Genomic DNA, 19330 nt, shown 5'->3' on the forward strand with positions numbered 1-19330 from the left:
AAATAAATAAATAAATAAATAAAAGGTTGGAAACCTTTGGCTGGTACCTTGTCTGGCTGTCTGGAGTGGCCCCTAGGCAATGGGGTTGTCAATTTTGCTGAACTTGCAGTGGCTCAGCCACCACTGGCCAATGCAAGATAATTAATCAGCATATGAAGTTTTGCACTGTCTTTGATGACTAATTTATTAACAATATGTCTAAACAAATATGTCAAAAGCTAAAAGTGTGGTAAGCACAGTAAACTGAGCTGCACTGTACAATTTCATATCTGTAGCTCATTTGCATGATTCACAGTTGGGTGCCAAAGATGGCTCTTTTTAACATAGTGCATTCACGCAAATACTTGTCTTTGGGACTTTAAATTCTGACCAAAGCAAGGCTGGGTCCAAGACAAAACAGGGTGAAGTTTATAGCAAAAAAGGAGCTCTTTCAAATGATTTTAGAAAGAAAAATAATAAAAACTACACAGTAGAGATATTTGCACAAAAAATGGCAACAATTAATTTGCATGAAAAGGTGAACATGTCTTTATGTAATTATATCTTTGCTTCCAGTTGGCTGCAAAGCCTGCTAGTGAAAATCTGAGATGTACGTCATAGGTCATGACTACTGATCCAATTATGGCCTGAATCGAAGTATACATCAGGAGCAATGAGGAGTCAAATTAAGCCTTAAATTTCTTTTGTTAAATTTTTCACATATTTTGCTGGCCCTTAAAAAGGGTGGAAAGCTCGTGTTAGGTTCCAAATTTGCATAGGAACAGGGGTTGTTTGGCTGCAGTGCCCAGATGAAGTGGCCGTTTTGTGTTGTGCGGAGCACAGTACTCTAAGAATAACCTTCATTCAGCTACCTCTAGTTTTTAAACCAATAGAGATCCAGCCAAAAAATTTTGCATAGTTTTGTTTGAGGCCCTAGCAAACATCCACACAAAATTTTATCCAATTTGAAGGAGATCGAGCATGGATGATTTTCTAAATTGGTCCACTTGACATGGAATGTCCCCTGGCACAGATGTCAGACTCGCTGGTCTGTAATTTCCTGGATCACCCTTTGATCCTTTTTTAAAAATTTGCATTACAATTTTATCTATGTTACTCTCCAGTCTTCAGGTACCATAGATGATTTTAATGATAGTTTACAAATTACTAATAGCAGGTTTGCAATTTCATTTTTCAGTCTTTCAGCACTCTAGGATGTATACCATCTAGACCAGGTGATTTGCTATTTTAGTTTGTCAATTTGCCCTATTACATCTTCCAGGTATACTGAAATTTGTTTCAATCTGCTGAATCATCACCTTTGGATATCATTTCTGGCATGGGTATCTCTCTTACATCTTCCTCGCTTTTTTAAAAAATCTACCCCTTAGTGTCTCTGCTATGGCTTTGCCATCCCTAAGTGCCCCTTTTACCCCTTGAACATCTAATGATCCAACTGACTCCCTTGCAGGCTTTTTATTTCAAATGTATCTACAAAAGATTATTATGAGTCTATGCTTCCACAGCAAGCTTCTTTTCAAATTCTCTCTTTGTCTTCCTTATCAATGCTTTGCATCTAACTTGCCTGTTTTCTTCATTTGGATCCCTTACCCATTTCTTGAAGGATGTTCTTTTAGCTATTATAGCCTCTCTCACCTTACCTTTTAACTATGATGGGAGTTGTTTAGCCTTTCTTCTACCTTTTCTAATGCATGGAATACACCTGGCCTGGGCTTCCAAAATGGTATTTTTAAACAATATCCATGCCTGATGTAAACTCTTAATTTTTGCAACTGCTCCATGTCCTCATTTTATCATAGTCACCCTGCTGAAAGTTAAATGCTATAGCAATAGATTTCTTTAGTGTCTTCCCTCCAGTTAACTTAATTTGATCATGGTGTGATCACTATTGCCAAGTGGGTCCTACACTGTTATCTCTTTCACCAAATCTTGTATTCCATTGAGGACTGGGTCTAAAATAGTTTTCCCTCTTGTTGGTTCTTATACCAGCTGCTCCATGAAGCAGTCATTTATTTCATATAGGAACTTTACCTAAATCAGTAGTCATATTACTACTAATCATTTCTAAGGCCATAGGACATCACCTTCCTAAATATATAAGAAATAGGCTGAAAACTCATGATCCACAACTACAAATACCATCCATTATCTAGAAGGCATTTGCCCATGGCAGCATTTGTTGGGCTACAGTTGCAGATCTTAATACAAAAGAACCCAGAAAATCAGAGTCCCCTGGTACAACTGGGGGTAATTCAGATCTTTGCATAATCTTTTCATTTAGGAAACTTGAACCCAGTAAATCAGGAAAAACATCAGAAAGACCCATTAGCTGAGGGCATCCTAGGCTTACTCTATTCTGAGCTCATGAGGTTTTTTTAAGCCAACTTCTTGGTAATTTGTCTAAATAATTAGGTTGTTCCACAGTAAAGTAGAAAAGGTGCTGGTCTCACCATTGCTTTTAAAAGCAAGTCCAAATACTTTTTTATTTAAGTTAAACAGACCGTCAAGCACTTGAAGCTTCTTGTTTATAAGAAACATCCAAAAATGGTGTGGTAGCAGGAGCTTGGAGCACAGATAAAGATGCAAGGAACTGGATATCAGCAAAAGGCTTCAAGTTGCCTCTAAGACATTCATCTTCCCAGGAAGGAAAACTTGGCACAGTAGGATTCATTTTAATAGCGAAAATATAATATACAAAACACTGTTAAGTTCTGAACTTTTGATGAAAGGGACTTCAAAATAAACTTCCCCACTCATGCTATTGGAAGTTCATCTCCTGACCTACCACCATCCAGATTAATAAACATCAATTATGATAAAGCCCATCTACTTTATGAGGTGTTTAATATAAGATGCATCAATTTCAACTTGTGAAACGGGGCTAGATACTTTGCAGATTTTCCTGCTCAGGTGTTCAGCTCTTAGCTCTCTGAACTCTGCATGCAGTTGGAACCCTTAGGTAGGAAATGAATGCCCAATTGATCTGGGGGTTGGGGAGGGACGCTGCACTAAAAACCCAGCTATCCTATTAGCACTGCTCTGAAAAACAACAGAAACAGAAAGCATCATTCCCATACAACTGAGCACAAGCCAGCTTTTAAAAACAGAACAACACCGGGTTATGCTGCAAAGAATGACACATTCCTTGGCGGTCCATATTCAAAGGCATTTAGCCAGGTAATTCAGAATTTATCTGACAAACTTATCCTGCTGTCTGGATAGATTTAGGATAAGTTTATTCGGCTAACTTGCCAAGCTGCACAGTGGCTGAATATGGATCTCTTGATGTTTCAACCCACTTTCCCAATGAGGAGAGATCTGCACACAATACAAAGCCATCACATATTTTGGTGCCAATTGGCACTCTGTTCATGTGAGGCTCAAGGACTTGAAGAGGTAGGGTAATGCTAGACTGGAACACACTTGTGAAATCTGCTTTTCCTATCTGGTGCCTAGACTTTGGAACTCTCTTCCTTTGGTGTTTCATCTTGAAAAAACTGTCAAATTTAGGAAGAACCCTTAAAACTTTCCTTTTCACAAAGTCTTCCAAGACAAACTGCTCCTCTGATTTTACAGATATCTATATTCTAAGTATTTATACAGATATTTAATGTAAAAAAAAAAACAACATACTTTCTAAGGTTTACTCTAGTTATCTTTTATTTTCATTGTTTTATAAGTCAATTTTTAAATTTAAATTTTAGATTTTGAATCTATAATTTGTGTTATTCACTTTTAGCTTTAGTGTATGGCATGCTTATTTTTTAATTTATGTACATCGCATTGATATACTTATGTAAGAATTGCTATTCATCAAGCCTAATAATAATAATAACTGAGGTATTTTGGCAAAGATTATGTGGGGTGGCCTGCACACTGACCAGCTCTAGCCAATGTGGATGGAGCCTCACCTTCCTACCTACGCAATAAAACTCCAGTTTAAAAAATGTAAAACCCAGATTAGGAACTGGTGTCTTATGACAGCTAGAAGAGACGGAAGTTTGCTCCTCTCCCTCCTTCCAGTCACTATCCTTCATGGCATACCCTGATTAAGAAGGCTACTCCAGTTTCTGTCCCGGTAATGATATACCAAATCAAAAAATATTTCAAAAAGTATAAGATTATTAAGCAGGATACTGTTACATTACAGAAAAAAAGGAAAAATGCAACAAAAATCAATTCTATTACTAGATACTGAAGTGCAAGGACATATTAAAAGGCAGTTCTCATAAAAATGAGACACAAATTGTTTAAATTTATATTGTCATACCTTTAAGTGGCTCAAGAAAAGATTGTTGCACAGCAACTTTTGAGATCACAACTTCTGACTTCAGATTTTGTTTTTAAGAGAGGTTTAGAAATAAAAAGCGTTTGAGTTCAGACCCTAAAGGAAATTTGCATATTTATGTAAGCTTAATAGCACTACATGGCATCCTACCTCAGCCAAAACAGCTGCCTCTACTACACTTGGGTTGTGAATAACTAGGAGGTCTTTTAGTGCCTTTCAAGAGAGTTAAATAACCACATTAGTAAATTTTACATTACTTCTATTTCCTATGGGAAAAAAAAACATTTGTATGATAAATTGTAAGGACTGAATATTTAAAATGCATCATACAAATATAATTTTCCATTCTTGGAATGGGAAAATTGGTTCTTTGTCTTTTATTGGAGACCAAATTTCAACTGGGGGGGGGGGGGGGGGGGAGAGAGGGAAGGAGAAAGAGAGAGACTCTCTAGAGGGAACAATATGTAAATTTACCATTTATACCACTGTAAGAGGGGGCAGTTTTACATACACAGAGGTACGAACAGCAAAGTTGACATCGGTGAAGATTTTCTGTCATTTGGAGTGATGAAAGGTAAAAGAGAAGTTGATTTGTACAATGTATTCTCTACCTAGCTTGATGCACTCTCTACCTAGCTGCAATCAAGCTAGGTAGAGAGCACATTGTACAAATCAACTTTCGACTCAGGACCAATGAGTTATACGCTCTCCTGCTAGCAGATGGAGACCGAGTCAGGTTTCAAAGCTAACCTCATCCTAGATACACCCCTGCAGTGACCTCAGCTCTTCAGTAACTCTCTGTCTCGTAGCAGATGTGGACATAATTTCCCTATGGGGATCGCTGTACCCTTAGAAGAAATTCTACTTTTAAACTGGAGAAAGATTGAGCCCCGCTATCCTGTGGTGATACCTAAAGGTCCTTCCCCCAGTTGAGAATTCCTGAGGTGATTTCCGAGATCCCTCCGAGGTGTGCCTTGGTCTGGTAGCCGGTTCCCAGCATGGACTTTACTGCTGAAGCAGCTGAAAGGCAGCGGGTGCAGGAAGCTGAGTGCAGCAGTGACGGCCAAAGTCCTCTCCCCCCGCAGCCGGAGACCATCTCTGTACTCACCTGGTAAGCGCTGAGTCCAGGTAAGTAAAAAGAAAAAGAGAAGAGGATTCCTCACGATTTAGAGACATTGGAGGGGTTTCGATGGGACTTCCTCTGGTCTCCCTGCTCAGCACGCCGTACCGACGTCGTACCCAATCCCGTTGGGGTAAAGGGAAGTGGGCTTCTGAGCAGGTTGAGCGGCCCCCAGTAGGCTAGGCCCCACTTTAGGCTTGGAAGGCACACCACATGGTAGGCCATGGCGGCGCCATCTTATGTGTATTTTTGTGCATCTTCCATTGCCCACCATAGAGCATTGGTACGCATGATGCATGCCAGCTCTGCGCACACACTGTGCGCCGCAGTAAATGGCGTGAATCTCCAGTGCCCCAGCTACCATTAGATAAGAGAAAGCAGTTACAGTGCCTGTCGCCCATGAGGGATTGATCCAGGGGCTCCCACTTTCAGCCCTACAAAAACTTGACATTTCAGAAGTCTCATTCCTCTGGGAGGTCTTAGTTCTTTCAGAATCGACCGACCAAGAGAGGGGCAGGTTCAGGTTCAGGTTCGGCCCGAACTCCCCAATGAAACTTTGCAGACCCATCCACAGAACAAGTAGATAGGGGGTCGACTATCCCTCTTCTACCAGCAGTGGGTCAAGATCACGTCGAACACATGGGTACTGGATGTTATACGAGAAGGATACACGCTAGAATTCTGCAGCACTCCTCGGGACATGTTCATGATGTCTCTTGCCACTCCCAGCTCAAGAAGCAGGCGGTGGAGTCTACCTTGATAAGGCTCCTCAGGTTGAGGGCTATAATTCCAGTACCTGCACCCCAGGAAAATACGGAGCGTTATTCCATCTATATCGTCGTACCAAGAAGGAGGGTTCCTTTCCTCCTACCCTGGACCTCAAGAGGGTCAACCGACACCTACAAGTAAGTCATTTCCACATGGAAACTCTGCACTCTTTAATAATGGCCATACAACCGGGAGAGTTCTTTACCTCCTTCGACCTTTCTGAGGCCTACCCTCATATTCCCATCTGGCAAGAACATCAGTGTTTCCTATGCTTTGCGGTACTGGGCCGCCATTATCAGTTCTGGGCGCTGCTCTTTGGCCTGGCCACCACCCCTGCTGTCACGTTGGAACCCACTGTCTCAAGACTATTTGATTCTTCTCCACCTACCGATGGAAGTATTTTCTCAGCTCCAGTGATGGCTACAGGAAGCTCACCTGGGCAAGGGTGTAACCCTGTTCCCGCCGAACTGGCTGGTCCTCATGACAGATGCGAGCTTCTGGAGCTCACTGTCAGGAACTGATGGTCCAGGGGTGTTGGACCAAGGAAGAGGCACCCTGGAACATAAATTGCCTGGAAGCCCGGGCAGTCAGATTGGCATGTCTAAAAGTTCAGCCACATACTCCAGGATCAAGCGGTTCACGTAATGTCAGACAACACAACAACGATAGCCTACATCAACCACCAGGGGAGAACCAAGAGCCAGCAAGTGTTACAGGAGATAAGATCTTCTTATGGAATGGGTGCAAATACATGTATAGATGATCTCGGCCTCCCACATTGCAGGAAAAGACAATGTCAGAACAGACTTTATATGTAGGGAGAGTCTGGATCCAAGAGAATGGGCATTAATCGGCCAAAGGCTTTCAGCTGATGGTAGATCGCTGGGGCCTCCTGTCCATCGATCTGCCAGCTGGATCTCACAATACAAAGGTTCCCCGATTTTTCAGTCGCAGAAGAGATCAGTGGTCCCTGAGGATAGACGCTCTTGTTCAGACCTGGCCAGAAGAGGACTTACTATATGCCTTCCCTCTGTGGCCCCTGCTGGGCAGGGTCATTTGCAGGATCGAGAACCATAGGGAATTAGTCCTACTAGTAGCTCCGGATTGGCCCAGGCATCCATGGTATGCAGACATGCGGAGACTCCTGGTGGAGACCCCCCTTGTACCTCCCAACGCACAGGGTCCTGCTTCACGAGAATCCGACTCAATACTGTCTTACGGTTTGGCCCTTGAGAGGGCTCGCCTGATGAAGCATGGATATTCAGTGGCAGTAATTACCACCTTGCACCACGCATGGAAGTTCTCAATGTCTTTAGCATATGTGCGGGTCTGGAGAGTATTTTAGGCCTGGTGCAAGGAACGCGGTGTTTCCCCCTCGGACGGTCAAAAGCCCACTGGTTCTAGAATTTTTACAGGACTGCATGAATAAAAATTGACTCTTAACTCCTTGAAGGTCCGGGTAGCGGCTCTCTCCTGTTTCAGGGGCGAAGTGAACGGAACCCGTCTGTCGGCTCATCTAGACATGGCCTGTTTTCTGAAAGGGGTAATGCACCTCTGGCTACCCCTACAATGACTGGTTCCCTTGTGGAATCTTAATCTAGTATTGAGTTTTTGGCAGGGTCCTCCTTTCGGCTGCTGCGCTTGTTATCCCTGAAAATGGTGTTCCTGGTGGCGATATGCTGAGCTCGTCGCATCTCTGAACTACAGGCATTGTTGTGTCGGGAACCGTTTCGCCAGATGACTCCAAAAGCATCACAACTTCGTACCATTCCATCCTTCTTGCCCAGGGTAGTCTCGGAGTTTCATTTGAAGCGGTCCATTTCGTTCCATCCCTAGATAGGCACAAGGACATGGAATACCGCCTCCTCCGCCATTTAAATGTCAGTAGGCTTTTGGTGCAGTATCTGGAAGTTTCAGAATCGGTCCACAAGATGGACCGCTTGTTGGTTCTTCACTGTGGAAGGAGGCAGGGCGAACCAGCTTCGTGGGCTACCATAGCTCGCTGGATCAAGGAGGTAGTCACAGGAACCTATGTAGAGGCAGGAAAGCCATTACCCTTTTAAGTTAAAGCTCATTAGACTAGGGCTCAGGCAGTCTCCTGGGCAGAAGCTAGACTGCTTTATCCCATTGACATCTGCCGAGCAGCAACGTAGTCCTCCTTACACAACTTCTCCAAGTTCTATTGCCTGGATGTTCAGGCCCAAGAGGATGCAGCTTTTGGAAGAGCGGTGCTAACCAGGCCGCAGGAAGCCTCCCGCCCCAACCAGGAGTAGCTTGTGCATATCCCATTGGTCCTGAGTCCATCTGGCTACATGCTAAGAAATAGAGAAATTACTTACCCGATAATTTTGTTTTCCTTAGTGTAGGCAGATGGACTCAGCATCCCACCCACGGCTGCCCAAGAACAGTGCCAAGGAATCGCCCGTGAAATGAATATAGATTCCAAGAATTTACGGTTAAGCCATTGCCCACTTCCTAGATCAGGGCATCTATAATCTTGCTGGGATTTCAGCGTTTATGTTTGGTTGAGTACAGTTACGGTTATCCATTTTTAGTCAAGTTGGTTTTAATTAAGTTTTAATCAAATTTTTTCAATAGAATATCCACCATGGTTTTTGAAGAGAATACTGAAGGGCCGAGGTCACTGCAGGGGTGTATCTAGGGTGATGTCAGCTTTGAAACCTGACTGTCTCCCTCAATGCTAGCAGGGGAGCATATAACCCTTTGGTCCTGAGTCTATCTGTGTACACTGAGGAAAATGAAATTATCAGGTAAGTAATTTCTCCATTATCTTTTACCTTTCATCTCTCCAAATGACAGAAAATCTTCAATGTCGTCATTGCTGTTCGTACAACTGCCACCAAAAATTTACCCCCCCCCCCCCCAAAAAAAAAACCTCACCCCACGTTAATAATGCCCCCTCTTACAGTGGTATAAATGTTAAACTTACATATTGGCCCCTATCAAGTTTCTCTCTCTCTTGAACTATTTGCGTTAAATGCTTTTCGGTCAGTAATGTGCCTGCAATGGATTAATCAGCATGCGATGTGAAAACTTTGCGGAAATTACCTATGCAATGCGGGGACAGGGAAATTTAACCTTACCACACCTCACTTTGATTTAAAAAAACAAACAAAAAAAAAAAAAAGGTGCTATTTCCACTATATTTATAACATTTTGATGAAAATCTAGGTCCATATTGCCTATTGTAAATGTCTGCTCACTGCCAGAGTACATGCATATGGCCACCGATGCTATTGTATGGCTTTATGTGGTGGGCACCTAATCAATAAGAGTGATAGCCAAAGCACAATAGCATACCCAGGCAGGGACCTAAACCAGGGTCAGTCCCCAGGATTCGGGATAGGCATCAGAAGCCTCAGAGCTGGGGACTTGAAGCAAGGAGACGCAGCAGAATGCTTCAGGTAGCCTCCATGGCAATACCTCCAGGTTTTAAGGATTGGCTGGGGCTCAGTCAAAAAGGGTTGCAGAGGAACAGGAAGTTGTTGGCAGGCCGACTTACCCTCTCACCATCGGATTTGCTACATGCCGAACCTTGAATCTGCAGCTTCTGTCTCAAAAGATCTGGTTCCAGTCTGTCACTGTAGTCTTGTAGTTAAAGTCTTGCACTTCCTTCCTACAGCTCTACCAGTTCCAGTATTTACTAGTAGTTTTACTGCTCGGAACCTGTTGCCTGACATAAAATTCTATCCCGCATCTAGTACCTGTTCCAGCCTTATAACCTGCCTGCAGATTCCAATTGCTGGCGTGCAGCAATGCTCTAGATTTAGGGCCTCATTTTCTAAAGTATCGCAGGCCTGCGCCAGCCGGCAGCAATCGCACCGCCGCGGTGCGATCGCTGCTGGTTTCACACCCAATAGCGCCACCATAGAAGGTGTAGCTTTTGGGCGTGAACTCTTGACGCGAAAAGGGCCTTACCTTTTTCGTCGTCCGCGGCATCTTCACGGAGTCGGCCCTGGTGATGTCCCGACTCCTCCTCTTCCGGGGCCCGGCTCCGCCCCCATCTTGGTATCGCACGCGACAAGGGACTTTTCGCTTGCGAAACGTCCCTTATTGCGTGTGATCCGTCTGGAAAATGAGGCCCTTAGTTCAGTTCCAGCTCTTGTTATCTGCACAACTCCAAGACATAGGCTTCCATCCAGCTGGATGAAACTGTTGACTTTTTCCCAGCCCTTACTTGGCCCACTTGCACACCAATACCAGGGGCTTGGCCCTGCAAGTACCTAAAGGGCAGGAACCTAACATTTTCAGGGAGATCACATAAACCTGGGCACTAGAAAAAAGGTATTTAAAGAGAGAAATGAGAAAAATCCACTCTGAATGGGGGCAAAGAGCCAACCCAAGCATGAGTTTCCTATAAGCTGTGTTTTAATTTTAGTGAAGCCAAAACAAAAATTACTGCACTAAATATTCATAAGTGCTGGATTACATTTTACTTTGAAAAGGAAGAAGAGACTTCAGGAGCTGAGGTACTGTTGCACTGTTCAAACTAAATCTCTGCAACCATGGGTTCCAATCATTGGTCAAAACCCTCCATCCAACCTTTTATTTTCTCCAAAGAACATTTTTTTTTCTCACAATAAATGGTTATTCTTAAAGTATGTCCTCCTTGAAACTGGCAAAGTTTATGGAGCATATTAGCTGCACATTTCCACAAAAGACTTTTTGCTTGTGAGATTCCAAAGGAAGATATACATTTTAAGAATTAAAACAAACAAACAAACATACATACATTCCTACCAAATACATTCAAGGAGGCCTCACTTTACTTTAAGAATTTAATTTTTTTTAATAAAGAGAATTATATATAAAAAAATATTCTTTTGAGAAAATATAAAAAGTTGGATGGAGGTTTTTGACCAAGGATTGGAAACCGTGGATGCAGAGATTCGGTTTGAACAGTGCAACACCACCTCAGTTTCTGGAGGTGTTTTCCTCCTTTTCAATGTAAATTTTAGTCCAGTATTCAGGGCAGTAATTTGTGATTAGTTTTTTTTTTTTACTTCACTTGCCTTGGTTATGTGTAATTTTAGTATACATTAGGTATGCTTTCTCTGGTCAACGGCAGTAGAAGAGCATCATTCGTCAAGGAACCAAAGCACTAGTCTTTACCTGAGAACAGGGAGAAAGGTGGTGGTGAGAGGCCCCCAAACATCACCTTTCCCCCTGGGGACACCATGCAATTTATAGTTTAAAATTTGAATAAAATTAGAAAGCATCCTGGAAGTCAAAACAAGTAATGACAACTTCCTAGGCCTTTAATATTTTTGCCGTTTTATAATCTACCTGGGGAGATGAGGGCATTATCTAACCAAGAAACATGAGCCTCATTGGTTATTACCACTTCTTACATGAGCTCACGGTTTTTCTTATTAGTCATCCAGTCTACAATTTTTCCCAAAAACACAGACAACATATTCATTTGAAAAATATAAAATTTTAATAAAGGCTACATCTCTTAATTACAATAATTATTGTACCAAGTAATTTTTTTTAAATGAAACTCTTTATAATGCATAATTTACAGTATAAGTAGAACAAAATGCCATGGCAACAGTCATAAAGTACAAGACTTGCAATAAAAGGCATAAAATATATTTATACATAAACCCCTTAAAAAACCAAGGGAGAGCTGGAACCCTGAATATAGGGCGATGCATGGTGTATTAGGACCATGCAGGCACAGGTACTGTACTGATTTAAAACTTCAACACTAGAGATAGTGTATTCTTATTCATTCACCATACATTTCTTACAATATATACAGACTTACTGTACATGGTAGCAAAAAAAAAAAAAAAAAAGAATGCACAGAGAAACTTTGAAACACAAAATCTAAACTGTAGGGTAGGGAAAGGCAGGACACTGTACAAGATGCAGTAACAGATCAAACTGATTCCACACACACTCTAGCTAGGCTGTTCAGGATTTGTCAGTGTGCTGTATAAATATGGGAAATAGGGACTTGTCTAGCTTATCTCATAACCTTTTTCTCCTACATTTGGGATTTGTATCATAAATTGCACTGTACAAAGCCTGGCCAGAGACAGGCACTAGATGTAAATGGGAATAAAACAGTTAAAAAATGTAAAAAAAAAAAAAAACCCCAAAATAAAAAAAAACCCCACAACACCCCCACCCCTAAAACAAACAAAAGGTGTACCCTCACCCTCCATCCCATGCATACTACATAAACTCAGAGAGGATGGACGCTAGAACCTGCTTTACTGGTTGAGGGAAGCAATTTATGGCAAAACCGATGTGAAAACGTTGCACTACTCTGGCTGGATTAATATACTACCATGTCAGTGCACATCCCTTCTGTAAGCCATTACCCTTTTCCAACACTTAACATGCCATTCTGAAGACTTTTTACAGGTCAACATCCACATGAATGAGCCTTAACCCTACAAGGCCGCTTCACACATTCTGAAGGTTCAGTTTGACATACTCGTAACCAAAAGGCGACCGAGGCATTATTATGCTGGCCACAGATTCTCCCCTATCCAGCTACTCATCACTTTCTAAATCATTCTAAGAGAAAAACAAAAAAAATCTGCTGATTTTATATATTAAGACAGAAGTATTTGCCTTCATTTTTGAGATATAACCTGATGAATGGCCATGGAATTAAGAATGCTTCCATTGCATGGAAAATGGAGGCATCCAAATGCTAACAAAAGAATGATATGAAAAATCATACCACAGCAGCACAAATCAAAAAGCTTGATTTTCTTTTTTTTATATGAACAAATGACAAAACTTAAAAAACAGGGCACAGCGCACCTGGGAGAAGCAACTGGCACAGTACAATTCCTTATTTCAATGGTGAATGTACCCGATTCACTTGTAAAAGTTGACTAAGTTTTGACAGTGGGAACATAAGACCATAAGCCACACTCTCCCCCCACCCCCACATCCCCTACCCCCTCACACTTGCATTCTCTCCTCCTAGTTGTCAAAAGCAGCATGTCCATTAACTGGACTTTTTAGGGAAATAGAATGTTTAATAAATATCAAGAAAGGATTACTGTTAAAAAGTACAATATATATCATTTTGTTCATAGTAACAGATTTCAGATCACCAGAAGTCCTATCATGGGTGGAAGTCCCCTTAAATGTGGTTGGCATCTTCAAAGGTTGACAGTGGTCATGTTTTTAATAAATAGTTCATGGGCCTTCCTCTTCGTCCTATAAAAGTTTATGAACAATGAAGATATAGTTCTCTTTTCCTAAAGGCCAAACAGGTCCTCATGGACCACTTCCATTTTTAATTTTCTTCATTGGTTCATTTTCCTTCAAAAGATTTTTTTTTTGTCCTCAAATGACTTTAGCTTCAACATCCATCCTTTATTAAAAAAAAAAAAAAAACAAAAAAAAAAAAAAACAACCCCTAATCTATTCTTTCCACTTTCCCAAGAATCCGACCTTCGTACATGGGCAGAACGGCATCATCGGCCCAGATCTCTTCAAAAACTGCACCACAGTCAAACTCATCACTGGCTTTTTTGAAGTAATACCTAGGAATAAGAACATAAAAAGAAAAAAAAAATTGAGAGTTAAGCTTAGTGGGTGAAATATGGTTTTATTTCATTCCAATGCCAAATATCAAAACTGAAAATTTCCTGTGGCCACCCCAAGTTGAAAGGATTTCCAAATGTCAAAGGATGACTGGTCGCAATAATCACAGGTGACCCTATTCAAACTTTCTTCCCTGACATGCACATCTCCACCATAAAAAAAAAAAAAAAAAAAAAAAAGCAAGAAATGTACTAGTTACTAGAACTTGAATTCTTCTTAAAGAAATAGTCAGAGGTGCATCTAAGCATCTTCCACCTAACATTGTCAAAAGACAGACTTGGGCTAGTGGACCATTTTGTCCGATCCAATACCTATGTTCTTAGCCATGTGCTGGCAACACAACCTTAAAACCTGAGGTCTGGGTTCCAATCTCAGTGTGAACTTGTCACTGCATACCAGCTCTACATTCAAAATCTAAAAACAGCAAACTCTGCAAGCAGGATTCTGACCACACTGGACAGCACTGGCTAACTACATAAATACTGATACAATAAAAGTGCAAGTAGAATAAAGTTAAATCATGTTATAAAATAAATGCTCTTAAGTATTTAAAATTGCAGCTGTCTTGCAGATGCCTGCAATAAAGGCAGGCATAATGCCAGATATGGGGCTTTTATAAATATTTCCAAAATCAAATATTCTTTAAGAATTTTTGCTATATAATGTTAAATTACAGCTATCCAGTTTAACTTGGGATCAACAAAAAAAAATCTTTTGATGGCAATCCATGCTGCATCTATAATTTTATCATTAAAAATAATTTTAAAAACCATAAAAAGTATCTTGCAGCTGCAACACTTGCTTTTAAAACATTACATTTCTCAAGAATCTTAAAATCTAAACATACATCATACTTCTTAGAGGACCATAGTGCAAAATCTGGTAGTGTCTTTTAAAAAAAAAAAAAAAAAAAATCAAGTTTTAATTAAAAGATATTGCTGTATTTGTTCTTTTCATGTCACCACTAGGAAGTATCCAAGGATAATTTTGAGCTTAGTGCGCAACATCTGACACAGAAAGGAATGCAAGACTCAACCACTTGACCTCTCTCGGACTCTGGGGGTCGGCAGATCATGACAAGCCGGCACCAATGCCCCTCCACCCCCCCCCCCCCACCCCCACTGTGTCAAACAGCAAGGACCCCGCCATTATCCTGAATTAGACCGTTCCGCCTCTTGATTAAAGGTTCCTTTTATCCCTCTGGAGCTTTCTGCCTTCTAAGGCTGCTTAATTGCATAGAACACAAATGAAGGGCTTCCATTCAGAAGGTTAGAATTTAGGGTGCCTGTGCGTCTGCCTCTCCCCACACACCTCCTCGCTCCTGCCCTAGTGACTTAAAAGCACTTCTGCCATACCCACTGCCAGCTAGACAAATCCTCATCTGCTAAGATTAAAAAGCACCCACCCCCAAATCCTTTTTGTAATTTCCAGTGAACAAAAGGATCCAGAGGGTTAAAGATCACATAATTTAAGAAAGAAAAAAAGGTTCAGAGGGGAGGATGCAGTCACATCCACCCCCCCCCCCCCCCATCTCAAATAACCAAGTGTCTTAGTGAATTTGAGGTGGTGGGGGGATGCAGGGAACCTTAAAAAGGTAGCATTTTCCACCCTTAAGTCAGGGACAATTGGGCTTGGTATATCTGAGCATCAGATACAAAGAAAAAAAAAAGGAAAAAAAGTTTAATTGGCACCATAAAAATATATATAAAGGTCCACTGAATTTTGTTCTTCTGCATCTGAATGTACTAATTGCAACGTGCCTTGTGGGAAAAGCTCAGAGGGCAAACAAGGAGGGAGGGGGTATCCATCCTAGCCGGAAGTCACCTCCCAAATGTGGTGCATATAAAGACTACTTTGGGCAGGTTGTTTCTTTTCTACCTTTAGGAGGGGGGACACTAGAGAATTTCCAGAGCTACACATTTTGACACTGCTGACTTCCCTAAGGAACAGCAGCAACAAGACTTGGAGAGTTTATCATTTAAGGCAACAGGGGTTTGGCTACGTTATTTGAAGTTGCACATAAATCACGTACGATGAAAAGCTTTACTAATTCTGGGGAGGAGAGAAAGGGGAAAAAAAAGTAGTAAAATACAGCACTGGATGCACTTGGGGGAAAGTGTGAGTGTGTACACGGGTAGAGGGATGGGGGAATTCTCTCTCCTCAGCATATTACGCCTGCCTCCCTTCCGGGCCGCACTAACACACAACCCTTGGGACTACATACGGAGCAACTTTTTCCAAAAAAAAAAAAAAAAAAGTTATTTCTGGCGCCCATGGGCGATGGCCACTCTCTTTCTGCGCATTACGCCCGTAGGGAACCATAATCAACCTAAGCGCCTTCAAAGATGGTGAAATCCTTCCCCCCACCCCCCCCCCCCCCGAAAATCAAGGATGCTCTTCTGCAAGACATTTGCTTGAATTCCTTTTATTAAACTCACGCTTGTGGTGGGAGGAAAAAAAAAATAAAAAAACAGGTTAAGACACACGCAGCTTTAGGGCTCTAAGAAAGAACCTTAAGAGGTGAGACAACCTAAAAACGTCTGGCCATGTAGCACCCACTCCAACACGCTCCTACCCTCACTGACCTATTTCCAAGCCAGCCTGGGCCATCAGGCCTGGTTTTCCCCTCAGTCCCCATCCTAACGCGTTCAGAGTTAGCAGGTTGACAATTACCACAACCACAGCATGCTGGGATGCCTAAGAGGCAGCAAAGACTGCAAAAAAGGAAAAAAAAGAAAGCTCTCTGAACTGGTTACAGATCCGCCAGTCCCCACCCAATAGTTTACAGACCTCTCTCACCAGCAACTTCCTTCCCAAGTTGTGTCCCTGTTGGCATCCAGAGGTTTTGTTTGAGCATGCTACATCTTTATTTGGGAAAAACACACACAATGACCCTTAAAATAATTACAACCTTATTTTCTCAGAAAGGAAAGGCAAGGCAACATCCTCCCCCACAGCCTCTTCAATCAAGCAGCTCTGTCCTTCGCTCACACAAATGGAGTTTTCCACTGAAACATGTTTTAAGTGGCAAGCTCTCTTTTCTCCAGCATCTGGCACCAATAGAGTTTGGCAGGCATGGTGGGAGTGTGTGTATGTGAGTGTGTGTGTGTGCGCGCGCCTGGAACCTCTGCCATAAAACAAACACATACACAAGATTGTTGTTGTTCACATGGAGCCACGCACTGTATACAAGGTATGGTTCACTATACATGGCTTATAATAAAACAAAAAACACTAAATGCAACAAAGAAGCCCAAGGTGCCCAGGCTGTAGCCCGATGCAATCAATAAAGAATCTGAGAGGCTGCGATTTGTGCTCAGCTTTGTGCACTAAATGAAAGGCAGAAGCTTCAAAGGCATGCTTATTAAGTGCGTGCCTTACAAAGAAATCAATGCCAGATGTGGCCAAAAACTGCCTAGCCATATCCTTCCCCATTCCCAACTACTTTGGGCAGTACGCCCCCCCCCCCCCCTGCCTCTGAAGGTCACCTGCAGCTTTATTTAAAGTCTAGGCGGCAGCAGGCAAACCTTAGATCAAACCCTCGGAGGTAGACACATCTATTGCAATTCATTTCACCTGGTGTATATTCACAATAAAACTACTATGCACGTTCCCTGAAACCTCTCATCCACATGGTTTCTATGCATGTGTACATGGGAGAGGGTGGACAAGCCTTCTCCATCACTTCAAAACAGTTTTGCAAAGAGAATAAAATGCAAGATGGTACCAATGTGAGGTGGCCCTTATTGGCCATGAGGCTTCTTGCAGTCAAGGCATAGAAAAGGTCTAGATCTTCTGTGCTCAGATGAAAGTGGTTAAGCGCATGGCCAACATACATCATGCGGCTACTTATTCAAGGCAAGGCTCTAAAATGAGCAGGAAATCCTAGAAGTTTGATTCCTGTGATGCACCCTCAGATTTCAGACCCAAAACTTCATTGGGAACCACAAACTCCGTATCAGCATTCTTTTTCCAAAAAGATACACTAGTACATGAGGAGACCAAGAAAATACATAGGAGCAATGAATGAAAGACCAACACTTAAGAGAAGGAAATTGAAGATTTAAAAAACAAAAAACCCCACACATTCCATATTTCATTTTAAACTTTAGGATCCTTGGCTCATATCTATATTGTGAAAAGAACGCTGAAAAAGTTGGCAGTAACACACCTACATTCAGCTTCGTTGTAATGTCAGTGAATAACGTCATTTCCATCCAGTTGACCAAGCTAGCTGTTTCTTTCTTTCACTCCTAACTTTACAAGAGTGGGTGCGAGTAATTTCTGAAGATCCAGTTTAAAAATGACCGCCGGTGAACCCATCAACATTTTTTTTTCTAGTTCAGGGTCCTACCTATTCTTCTGCCATTATGATAAGCTAGCTCCTATAGTCCAAAATAGCAGGGATGAAGAGAGAGAGACCTTGAGATGTTACACAGGACCTAGGGGAGAAACAGAAAGATGTGTGCAGCCCGAAAACTTTAGTGGGGGGAACTGATCAGGAAAAGAAATAACCTTTCAAGATCAAAACTAACATTGTCAAGCAGTAAGAGAATGATTTCTGGCACTAAAGAAAGGATGTAATAACTCTTTAGTGATGCCCCTAAGAAGCACTGTTGGCTTTAAAGGTTCTACACAGCAAGGATTTTTCTCCTCATCTCTGTAGGGAAACAGTAACCAGGACTCTAAATAAAGTTCAAATAAGTTAGATCAAGAACCTGGTAGAAAGGGAATATTCCAATCAAACATCTCAAAATAAGTTTATAAAAGAAAATGCTAAAAACCACCACCACCAGCCACACAACACCCAGAAAAGAAAGTCATGGGCAATGCATGCAATAGAATTTAATTTCTGGGTCACTTGAGGGGATAAAGAACTAGATTACCCAGCAGTAGAAAACAAAAACCTCACTAATCTCTTACCTATAATTCCCCTTTTTACTCAGCTGCTCTTTGAAGTGTCCAAGAGTCAGACTCTGGGATTTCAGCATCCTCCTGTAGGGAATTTCTTCTCCACAGAAAAAATATGTGACAACCAGCTCACCGGACTGGGAAGCGTGAACTGCTGCTGGTTTCTTTGGCTCTTTGTGACTGAAAAAAAAAAAAGAAAAAAGTTACTTGTGAGAGGAAAACAAAAAAAACCCAATGTTTTAAATCAAGGCTAACAGGAAGGGGCAAGGGGATGAGGAGGGAAGACTCTACAACCCCTTGCAGGCTCTGGCAAAGGCAAGGCGAAAATATTATCTTTCAATTGCTTGGATTTATTAAGCACCTTTTATATTAAAAAAAAAAAAAAAAATTCACCCAAAGTTGTTTACATCATATTGAAATAGCAGCATATAAAACAAAAGGTCATATTCCGCTTCATAATACAACAGGTGTATAAAGGAGAGCATTACAAAGAGGTTAAAAAAAAAAAAAAAAAAAAGGTATTCCATGGCCAGAAGTCATCTTATATGCAAACCCGGCCTACATGAACCTGCAGAGAGGTGCGCCTTACCTCTGGACTTTTTTTTTTATTAAACAAAAGATTCAATGCATTTACCAGCCTG

At 41.7% G+C, this 19330-nt stretch overlaps 1 protein-coding gene across 3 annotated transcripts in view; it reads right to left on the reverse strand.

Moving 5' to 3' along the window:
• Positions 1-11614: 11614 nt before the first annotated feature.
• The window catches only part of AXIN2 (axin 2), a 28933-nt gene continuing 21217 nt past the window's right edge, over positions 11615-19330 (reverse strand). For all 3 annotated transcript variants that reach the window (XM_029599326.1, XM_029599327.1, XM_029599325.1), the window contains exons 10-11: positions 18702-18869; positions 11615-13717 (exon numbers count right to left, since the gene is read on the reverse strand). In XM_029599326.1, the coding sequence (XP_029455186.1) occupies positions 13591-13717; positions 18702-18869 (295 nt within the window). In that variant the 3' untranslated portion in view covers positions 11615-13590. The remainder of the gene's footprint in view (positions 13718-18701; positions 18870-19330) is intronic.

This window comes from Rhinatrema bivittatum, chromosome 4, assembly GCF_901001135.1.
Source record: "Rhinatrema bivittatum chromosome 4, aRhiBiv1.1, whole genome shotgun sequence".
In the NCBI taxonomy this organism is placed as follows: Eukaryota; Metazoa; Chordata; class Amphibia; order Gymnophiona; family Rhinatrematidae; genus Rhinatrema; species Rhinatrema bivittatum.